At 49.7% G+C, this 10,794-nt stretch overlaps 1 protein-coding gene across 5 annotated transcripts in view; it reads left to right on the top strand.

Moving 5' to 3' along the window:
* Window positions 1-3,716: 3,716 nt before the first annotated feature.
* Window positions 3,717-10,794, top strand: part of LOC124048694 (tetratricopeptide repeat protein 28-like) — a 117,756-nt gene continuing 110,678 nt past the window's right edge. For 4 of the 5 annotated variants that reach the window (XR_006841273.1, XM_046369718.1, XM_046369717.1 and 1 more), the window contains exons 1-2: window positions 3,717-4,023; window positions 5,558-5,926. Coding sequence is in view for 4 of the 5 variants with exons in the window: in XM_046369718.1 (XP_046225674.1) it covers window positions 3,994-4,023; window positions 5,558-5,926 (399 nt within the window). In the remaining variant the exon portion in view is untranslated. Of the gene's footprint in view, window positions 4,024-5,557; window positions 5,927-10,794 lie in introns of those variants that run through there. The other variant, XM_046369721.1, reaches the window with a different exon arrangement.

Below are 10,794 nucleotides of genomic sequence, written 5' to 3' on the forward strand. Positions count from 1 at the left end.
TCAGAGGAACTGCTTTGGCTTCTCCCACCGACCACGGTGCTCTCAGAGGAACTGCTTTGGCTTCTCCCACCGACCACGGTGCTCTCAGAGGAACTGCTTTGGCTTCTCCCACCGACCACGGTGCTCTCAGAGGAACTGCTTTGGCTTCTCCCACCGACCACGGTGCTCTCAGAGGAACTGCTTTGGCTTCTCCCACCGACCACGGTGCTCTCAGAGGAACTGCTTTGGCTTCTCCCACCGACCACGGTGCTCTCAGAGAACTGCTTTGGCTTCTCCCACCGACCACGGTGCTCTCAGAGGAACTGCTTTGGCTTCTCCCACCGACCACGGTGCTCTCAGAGGAACTGCTTTGGCTTCTCCCACCGACCACGGTGCTCTCAGAGGAACTGCTCTGGCTTCTCCCACCGACCACGGTGCTCTCGGAGGAACTGCTCTGGCTTCTCCCACCGACCACAGTGCTCTCAGAGGAACTGATTTGGCTTCTCCCACCGACCACGGTGCTCTCAGAGGAACTGCTTTGGCTTCTCCCACCGACCACGGTGCTCTCAGAGGAACTGCTTTGGCTTCTCCCACCGACCACGGTGCTCTCAGAGGAACTGCTTTGGCTTCTCCCACCGACCACGGTGCTCTCAGAGGAACTGCTTTGGCTTCTCCCACCGACCACGGTGCTCTCAGAGGAACTGCTTTGGCTTCTCCCACCGACCACAGTGCTCTCAGAGGAACTGCTTTGGCTTCTCCCACCGACCACGATGCTCTCAGAGGAACTGCTTTGGCTTCTCCCACCGACCACGGTGCTCTCAGAGGAACTGCTTTGGCTTCTCCCACCGACCACGGTGCTCTCAGAGGAACTGCTCTGGCTTCTCCCACCGACCACGGTGCTCTCAGAGGAACTGCTTTGGCTTCTCCCACCGACCACAGTGCTCTCAGAGAAACTGCTTTGGCTTCTCCCACCGACCACAGTGCTCTCAGAGAAACTGCTTTGGCTTCTCCCACCGACCACAGTGCTCTCAGAGGAACTGCTTTGGCTTCTCCCACCGACCACGGTGCTCTCAGAGGAACTGCTTTGGCTTCTCCCACCGACCACGGTGCTCTCAGAGGAACTGCTTTGGCTTCTCCCACCGACCACGGTGCTCTCAGAGGAACTGATTTGGCTTCTCCCACCGACCACGGTGCTCTCAGAGGAACTGATTTGGCTTCTCCCACCGACCACGGTGCTCTCAGAGGAACTGCTTTGGCTTCTCCCACCGACCACGGTGCTCTCAGAGGAACTGCTTTGGCTTCTCCCACCGACCACGGTGCTCTCAGAGGAACTGCTTTGGCTTCTCCCACCGACCACGGTGCTCTCAGAGGAACTGCTCTGGCTTCTCCCACCGACCACGGTGCTCTCAGAGGAACTGCTCTGGCTTCTCCCACCGACCACAGTGCTCTCAGAGGAACTGCTTTGGCTTCTCCCACCGATCACAGTGCTCTCAGAGAAACTGCTTTGGCTTCTCCCACCGACCACAGTGCTCTCAGAGGAACTGCTTTGGCTTCTCCCACCGACCACAGTGCTCTCAGAGGAACTGCTTTGGCTTCTCCCACTGACCACAGTGCTCTCAGAGGAACTGCTTTGGCTTCTCCCACCGACCACAGTGCTCTCAGAGGAACTGCTTTGGCTTCTCCCACCGACCACGGTGCTCTCAGAGGAACTGCTTTGGCTTCTCCCACCGACCACAGTGCTCTCAGAGGAACTGCTTTGGCATGTGAGCACCGACGACTACCTCACTCACGTTTCTTCATAAAGTGCTTCATGCAACATACAATGTCAACTGGAATAGAGTCTGATCCTAACCCATTCCTCTCCGTTGCAGCTGTCAACAGGATGAGCTGTCTCTGTATGCTGAGGTCCATCCTTCCACCCTCTCAAACTCCACCCACCCGGACCCTGACCTAGAGGAGGACGGCATGGTTGACAACACCACCCCCATCTCCTACTCCTCCTCCACCTTCACCTCTCCTTATGTTCCCACCCCCAACACTCCCTCCAGTGCTGCTCCAGTAGACCTCACCACAGGGGGGCAGAGTGGACCGTCAGGCCCAGTAACTTCAGCTGTCCCGTACAATAATATTTGTCACATCCTGTCACATTTAAACGCATTGTGTGTACAGGGGCAGACAGTGAAGGACAGCCCTACTAGTTGTGTTAGCAGTTGTCGCTTAATGTTTGATGAAACATATGGCAGTAGAAGTACTGTAGATCAGTTGGGCAGCAGTGGGAGTGTGCTTAAGTGTCTGTCTGGAGCTCACTCCAATATGTTCTCTTCTTCTGTCCACTCTCGACTGTCCGAGGGTCTATGGAACAATATGTTCTCCTCTCCTGTCCTCTCCAGACTGTCTGAGGGTCTATGGAACAATATGTTCTCCTCTCCTGTCCTCTCCAGACTGTCTGTGGGTCTATGGAACAATATGTTCTCCTCTCCTGTCCTCTCCAGACTGTCTGAGGGTCTATGGAACAATATGTTCTCCTCTCCTGTCCTCTCCAGACTGTCTGAGGGTCTATGGAACAATATGTTCTCCTCTCCTGTCCTCTCCAGACTGTCTGAGGGTCTATGGAACAATATGTTCTCCTCTCCTGTCCTCTCCAGACTGTCTGAGGGTCTGGTTCAACAGAAGGACTTGTCTGGGGTTCAGTCTGTCTTGCTGGAGCACGTCTCTCTGTCGTGTTTCACAGTAAAGCCACAGGACTGCACACAGGGGACACGGTCGGGACACTACACACTCACAGACACACACACACACACTGAACACATGCTGTCTCTCTCGCACGGCACGCACACACGGGAGTTTGTAACCGTCTGTCTCCTTGCCTACAGCTGTTCAGCTGCTCTGGTAAAACCCTCTCCCACTCTGCTTGAGCAGCAGAGGAAGACTGGTGGAGACATCGAGGAGCCAATCTTTAGGGCCCTGGACAACATGTCAGGAGGGCCAACTGACGGGCCCAACACCAAGGACTACACAAGCTCCGCCTCAGGATGACAAAACCCAACGTGCACTAGACCAGGAAGCGCAAACAATGTGCTTTAGTAGGCGATGCAGTGCCAATGTGATGTAGTGTTGCCTGCTCTATTTAGGCACACCATTTATTTGATTTGATTCAATTGGTTTATTAGTCATATGCACAGGGTACAGTGAAGTTCTTAAGCCCCCGAGCTCCAACAGTGCAGGTCAAAAAGAGATCTACAAATACATATATTTCCTCACCCAGGGCATATGAATACTAACATGGTAGTTGTACAGTAAATAGTGATAGTAGTGTCAGGGGCTGTTGTGGAGGGAAGACCATGTTTCAAGTCCGGTGCGTAAATATCAAGGCTATAGTGTACAAAACGGTTTATTTTCAACCACTGTCTGTGGCATCTTGACATTTGACCCATTTCTTAAATGTACCCCAAAATAAGGCATAACCAGAATAAGTTACTGAAATGCAGAGGGGATGTTGTCTGTTTTGTCTTTTTCTAGATTTCTTCTTCATTTGTTTATCACCCTTTTGAGTAAACTGCACCTTGTGTATGTTTATTTGCCAAGAGGGTTGCAGAAAGTAATGATCTATTACCAAAATGCTATAGGAACAATACCCACAGCTCCACAGTGGAATGAATAACTGCTAGGTAACTCAACCCCTCTCTGATGTCACCACGAGTAACTGAGACCTGGAGACCGACTGGAGCTGCATCCGTGGAGCTCGAGCCTACCGAGACACGCCTCCACCGGCCACAAATTCCGTTACTCGGGGAAAAACGGATTTGACAACATGGCGCACTTTCTGAGAAATACCTTTAGTTAGTTCGCGACCGGTAGAGTGGGAATATCGCATGATTGTTCGCTTTTTTTGAGGTCCATGAAAACAGAATGGTTGGAGTTCCTTCCTACTACATTGTTGTGTGAGATCGCACTGTTTCTCTGTCCTGTTTGGGAAGCGGACTGCATGGGATGAAAGTTTAAAACTAGGACAGGATGGAGAAACATCGACCGAAGAAAGAAAGGGTAAATATAACTCAATGACCAAAAAAAATACATTTTATTTTACAAAGCAGAGACTATATATCTAGCTGCATTATAGGCTGGCTAACCTATCAACATCAACCAAAGCGCTTTGATGATGCGTTTGATGTTGTGTCCAAGTGACGCAGCTATTCAGCCCATACCGCGCTAGTATGTAGCACATTGCATTTCATAGCAATTTAGTGGAAAATAAAAGAGGCCATGTTACAGTATTACTTTAATAATAAGACAAGATACAAATGTAACATTCTTTTCTACAGGTGGTATGTTACTTGGGTGACAAAGAGCACGTGGTGGTTGAATCTTTACTGTGTCTCTCTCTTGCTCTCTTTGTCAGAGGAGGTCCCTGGTTTCATTCTCTCAGGAATGTGTTTCTCCCTGCTGACCTGGGCTGAGCTGGGAGGGGGAGGAAGGGACATGGAAGTGGTGTGTGTGTGTGTGTGTGTGTGTGTGTGTGTGTGTGTGTGTGTGTGTGTGTGTGTGTGTGTGTGTGTGTGTGTGTGTGTGTGTGTGTGTGTGTGTGTGTGTGTGTGTGTGTGTGTGTGTGTGTGTGTGTGTGTGTGTGTGTGTGTGTGTGTGTGTGTGTGCGTGCGTGTGTGAGTGTGTGTGCTCGTGAAGAGGGTGTTCTTGTACTACTGTTCCAACAAAACAGTTTTGACTAATGCATACAAGCCTATTGGCTGTATACACAGGTTGAAAAGCTTCTCTCGCTCACTCTCTCTCTGTCTCTTTCTCTCTCTCTCTCTCTGTGTCTCTCTGTCTGTGTCTCTCTGTCTATCTCTCTCTCTCTCTCTCTCTCTCTCTCTCTCTCTCTCTCTCTCTCTCTCTCTCTCTCTCTCTCTCTCTCTCTCTCTCTCTGTATTCTCAGTGGAAACTTCCTACTGTGTTAGTTAGTGCTCCAATCAGCTGTTTAGACAGAGAAAGCCACTGGGACTGTGTGTGTGTGTGTGTGTGTGTGTGTGTGTGTGTGTGTGTGTGTGTGTGTGTGTGTGTGTGTGTGTGTGTGTGTGTGTGTGTGTGTGTGTGTGTGTGTGTGTGTGTGTGTGTGTGTGTGTGTGTGTGTGTGTGTGTGTGTGTGTGTGTGTGTGAGAGAGAGCGAGCGATAATGACAGCCTTGGTGTAAGTCATTCTGAAAGGACAAATCTGGCAACAGCAGAACAGGGAGGGAAGCAGCTTTTCTAAGTTGAGGCAACAGAGGGCTAACCTCAACGTACACTCACACAGTCTTGTACAGCTAACCTTGTGGGGACACACAATTTAGTACCATTCAAAAATATTACCCTAACCTTAACCCTATAACCTAAACCTGACCCACAAGAGTAGTTAAACACACACACACACACAATATCAAATGCAGATATAAATATTGCTTTAATGTTTTGGTGGAACAGATTAGAATCTCAGATGTTTATCAACATGGTTCTCTGGACTATAAAATTTTGAGTCTGATTGATTGAAAAGATAACTGACCACTCTTCCCCACATTTCTCTTCTTCCTCCTCCCTCTCCATCTCAGTTCTCACTCTTCGGCCCTCGCTCTTCTACCCGCGCCACCAACCCTCCTTCTTCCTCCTCTTCGTCCTCTACCTCTGCCCGCCCCATCCCTCCCCCTCTCTGCCAGACAGACCCTCATCCTTGCATCCCTCCCGGGCCAACAATCCTTTCTAAGGCAGAGTTTCTGGAGGCAGTACGTCGCAGTAACCAGGCATGCCAACGGGGGCAGTACAGCCTGGCAGTGCAGCTCTACGGGGAGGCCCTGTCTGCTGACCCTCAGAACTGCATCCTGTACAGTAACCGCTCTGCGGCCCTTCTCCACCTTGGACAGTACCAGACCGCCCTGGACGACGCCCTCAAAGCCCGCCTGCTTAACCCCAAATGGCCCAAGGTAGGACTGGCTTTATTCAAGTCTATACTAGCACATACAGCCGCTAAACAAATGAGAGAGAGAGAGAGAGAGAGAGAGAGAGAGAGAGAGAGAGAGAGAGAGAGAGAGAGAGAGAGAGAGAGAGAGAGAGAGAGAGAGAGAGAGAGAGAGAGAGAGAGAGAGAGAGAGAGAGAGAGAGAGAGAGAGAGAGAGAGAGAGAGAGAGAGATCTTTGTAAGGAGTCAGAACCTAGAAAGTCTTTTCCAGGCTGGCTCTGTTATCTCTCTCTCTCTGGGTCTGGGCCAGCTCCACTCCACTTCCCCTCTCTATACTGAAGAGAATCGACGGAAGCTGCTTCTGGGTGTGTGTGTCGTAGCAGTGGTCCTGCTGCTGTATTCTCTGTGGGTCAGTGTGAAGGTCAGGTGTAATGAACTACCACTCTGAGAACGTTGCTTACCTCAGCCTGGCCTCCCTCTCTTTTCCTTTCCTTCTGCCCTCTTGTATTTTCTTCCCGCTTTCTGTCAGCCTCCCTTCCTCCGGTCGCCAATCCGCTGCACCCCTGTCGACTTCTGTGTTGGCACAGCAGGCTACACACACACACACACACACACACACACACACACACACACACACACACACACACACACACACACACACACACACACACACACACACACACACACACACACACACACACACACACACACACACACACTGGTAGAGTTGGAAATGGGAGCTGAGAGGCAACAGGAAAAACAGAAGCAGGGGCACAAAAGCTAGTGAATAGAGGTGTGTGTGTGTGTGTGTGTGTGTGTGTGTGTGTGTGTGTGTGTGTGTGTGTGTGTGTGTGTGTGTGTGTGTGTGTGTGTGTGTGTGTGTGTGTGTGTGTGTGTGTGTGTGTGTGTGTGTGTGTGTGTGTGTGTGTGTGTGTGTGTGTGTGTGTGTGTGTGTGTGTGTGTGTGTGTGTGTGTGTGTGTGTAAGGCGCACAGACGTTGTTTTTCTTGTTTTTTCTCGTCTTTCTCTCCTTTTGTCGGTGTGTTTCGTGCTCCGCTTTAACTGGTCTTTGTCTCTTTGTCATTTAGATGGAGCCGTGTCGCAGGAGTGAAAAGCCTTGGAGTGTTTTTCTCCTATACAACCTTCCTGTTTTCTGTCTGGAGCTCCTTGCTGTATGGGAGTTACCCTCTCCTCTTTCAGCCTTCACTGCGTTTCTGTATAGTTGTTGCTAGGCAGATTGGCATATTGAAAGAGGCTTTTTCACTTACAGGTGCATTGAGCACCCAGGGTTCACAGTGGTGAGAAACTAAGTAGCCCAACTTAAACCTTATATGCCTCTTGATTTCAATGGATAGATGGATGGAGCTTAGAAAGACCATGCAGTTTGAAAAAAAAGGCTCTTTCTGATGGATTATTGACTGACTTTTCTGTCTATACTGGTCCTTTCTCACCAACCCTGGCACCAACCCTGGCTCTGTTGTTCTGGAAATCTCTCTCTCTCTCTCTCTCTCTCTCTCTCTCTCTCTCTCTCTCTCTCTCTCTCTCTCTCTCTCTCTCTCCGAGTTGTTAAGCTCTCCAAACCATACCATGTCCAGCTCTTTAATTCAGTCATGGTCCCTATGAAAGGCTTTGAAGTGGTCAGTCTGTCACTACAGATTTACATATGAAGGCCCATATGTACCCTGAAAGGTCTGCCTCGTGAGACAAAAACTCTGGGAGAGTGTTTGGTTGGACATGTTCCCGTGTAGCTTTCGCCTTTTTGAAGCAGCTTTCAGACCCACAAACTATTTAGGTTGGGTAGTGATGTTGCATCATAAACACCGGAGGGCAGTATTGCGTCATGTACAGAAATCCCTTTCTCACATGACACCACAATCAAACATCAAATATAATCCTGTATATAAAACCCACAAAATGCACCATTCATGCAAATCATTCTAAATCCCAATCCACTGTTTCAGGTCAAGGGTATACGATACAGGCTTTGAATGAAACAGTTATGGGTATTGAATTGGTGTAGGCCTAAATGCATATGATTGGTCATTAGTTGTGTGCGTGCTGTTTTTTAAATATTTTTAATCATGCACTCCTAAACATTTAGTTCCACATGCAACAGAACACTTAATGAAAAACAGCATCCTCTCCTTCTCCTCTCCTATTAAAAGACTAACACCAGATGATGACAGTTTGCAGCCTCTCATCCGTGAGAGTGTGATAACGTGATGAAAAGCGCACATCATCAGCATCTATTTCCTGCTGTCACACGCACACTAATGCACGCACACACACATGCACCCCTCTAATGAGCCTCAGTGCGGGCTAGCACTATAGTGGGCTTAATTGGTTGTTATTAATTGGGAGATGCTCTTACACACTTGCGCTCGCGCACACACACACACACAGAGACATCTGCTCACACACAGCCAGAGCCTACCAACTCTGCTTTCTCAGCGAAGTACCCCAATCCCTCCTCTCAGCCCACCTTTCTCTCTTTCTCTCCCACTCACACAGTTGGGTTCCTTTGTGGAGGAAGGAGACATTTGGAGAGAGGGATGGATTGGTCATTAAGGGGGGTTGGAGAAAAAGGAGACGTGAGGAGAGAGGGATGGATTGGTCATTAAGGGGGGTTGGGGAAAAAGGAGACGTGAGGAGAGAGGGATGGATTGGTCATTAAGGGGGTTGGGGAAAAAGGAGACGTGAGGAGAGAGGGATGGATTGGTCATTAAGGGGGTTGGGGGGGAAAAAGGATGGATTGGTCATTAAGGGGGTTGGGGAAAAAGTGAGGATGGAGAGAGGGATGGATTGGTCATTAAGGGGGTTGGGGAAAAAGGAGACGTGAGGAGAGAGGGATGGATTGGTCAAGGGGGTTTAGAGGGATGGATTGGTCATTAAGGGGGGAAAAAGGAGACGTGAGGAGAGAGGGATGGATTGGTCATTAAGGGGGTTGGGGAAAAAGGAGACGTGAGGAGAGAGGGATGGATTGGTCATTAAGGGGGTTGGGGAAAAAGGAGACGTGAGGAGAGAGGGATGGATTGGTCATTAAGGGGGGTTGGGGAAAAAGGAGACGTGAGGAGAGAGGGATGGATTGGTCATTAAGGGGGTTGGGGAAAAGAGGGATGGATTGGTCGTTGGGGAGGAGAGAGAGGGATGGATTGGTCATTAAGGGGGGTTGGGGAAAAAGGAGATTGGTCGTTGAGGAGGAGGAGAGGGATGGATTGGTCATTAAGGGGGGTTGGGGAAAAGGAGACGTGAGGAGAGAGGGATGGATTGGTCATTAAGGGGGTTGGGGAAAAGGATGGATTGGTCGTGAGGAGAGAGGGATGGATTGGTCATTAAGGGGGTTGGGGAAAAAGGAGACGTGAGGAGAGAGGGATGGATTGGTCATTAAGGGGGTTGGGGAAAAAGGATGGATTGGTCGTGAGGAGAGAGGGATGGATTGGTCATTAAGGGGGTTGGGGAAAAAGGAGACGTGAGGAGAGAGGGATGGATTGGTCATTAAGGGGGTTGGGGAAAAAGGAGACGTGAGGGAGAGGGATGGATTGGTCATTAAGGGGGTTGGGGAAAAAGGATGGATTGGTCGTGAGGAGAGAGAGGGATGGATTGGTCATTAAGGGGGTTGGGGAAAATGGAGGGGGTTGAGACGGAGAGAGGGATGGATTGGTCATTAAGGGGGTTGGGGAAAAAGGAGACGTGAGGAGAGAGGGATGGATTGGTCATTAAGGGGGTTGGGGGGAGGCGTGAAAAGGATGGATTGGTCATTAAGGGGGGTTGGGGAAAAAGGAGACGGAGAGAGAGGGATGGATTGGTCATTAAGGGGGTTGGGGAAAAAGGAGACGTGAGGAGAGAGGGATGGATTGGTCATTAAGGGGGTTGGGGAAAAAAGGATGGATTGGTCATTAAGGGGGGGTTGAGGAGAGAGGGATGGATTGGTCATTAAGGGGGGTTGGGGAAAAAGGAGACGTGAGGAGAGAGGGATGGATTGGTCATTAAGGGGGGTTGGGGAAAAAGGAGACGTGAGGAGAGAGGGATGGATTGGTCATTAAGGGGGTTGGGGAAAAAGGAGACGTGAGGAGAGAGGGATGGATTGGTCATTAAGGGGGTTGGGGGGGAAAAAGGGATGGATTGGTCATTAAGGGGGTGACGTGAGAGAGGGATGGATTGGTCATTAGACGTGAGGGGGGTTGGGGAAAAAGGAGACGTGAGGAGAGAGGGATGGATTGGTCATTAAGGGGGGTTGGGGAAAAAGGAGACGTGAGGAGAGAGGTAAATAAATGTGAAATAGAGAGTAAAACCGGAAGAGAACGCGATGTGGAATGCAAGTTGTTATTAAACTTGTTATGTTGTGTTGGATAATTATAACGTTTGTGTTTCAGTGGCCTTCATACAGAGTGTGAGAGGGTTTACACTTCTGAATGTATTGTCAGCTGGAAAGGGTTTGGGCTTTAGTTTTAATCCTGACCATAAGCCCAGTTGTACACCAGTCTCTCTACAGCAGCTTTTCCCAGCGTTCCCATTTCAGCAGCACAGAGGAATGCAGCCAGTGTCCCATATTCTCTGTTTTGGAATTCTGTTCTCTGTGGTGGATTTGGGAATTCCCCCGGTACCTCAGCCTTTTCCGGGAAGCTTCTGGAATAAGAATCTGTGTTCTTCTAAGAGGAGATTGGTGCTGGTGCTGCCATAATAGAGAGAGGGGAAGAGGGGGGAGAGAGAGAAAGAGATCAGTATGTAGCCGCTAATAACTGGGTGTGTGAGTCTATTTCCAGGCAAGGATTAATGAACAATCACATATGATGGGTAATTAAAGGGAAGGAGTATGAGGGGACCTGTGCTGTGTGTGTTTGTGCGTCTGTGCGTGCGTCTGTGCGCCTGTGTGTTTTTGGTTTTACTATCCTTGT

The sequence above is a fragment of the Oncorhynchus gorbuscha genome, linkage group LG11, assembly GCF_021184085.1.
Source record: "Oncorhynchus gorbuscha isolate QuinsamMale2020 ecotype Even-year linkage group LG11, OgorEven_v1.0, whole genome shotgun sequence".
NCBI classification, from domain to species: Eukaryota; Metazoa; Chordata; class Actinopteri; order Salmoniformes; family Salmonidae; genus Oncorhynchus; species Oncorhynchus gorbuscha.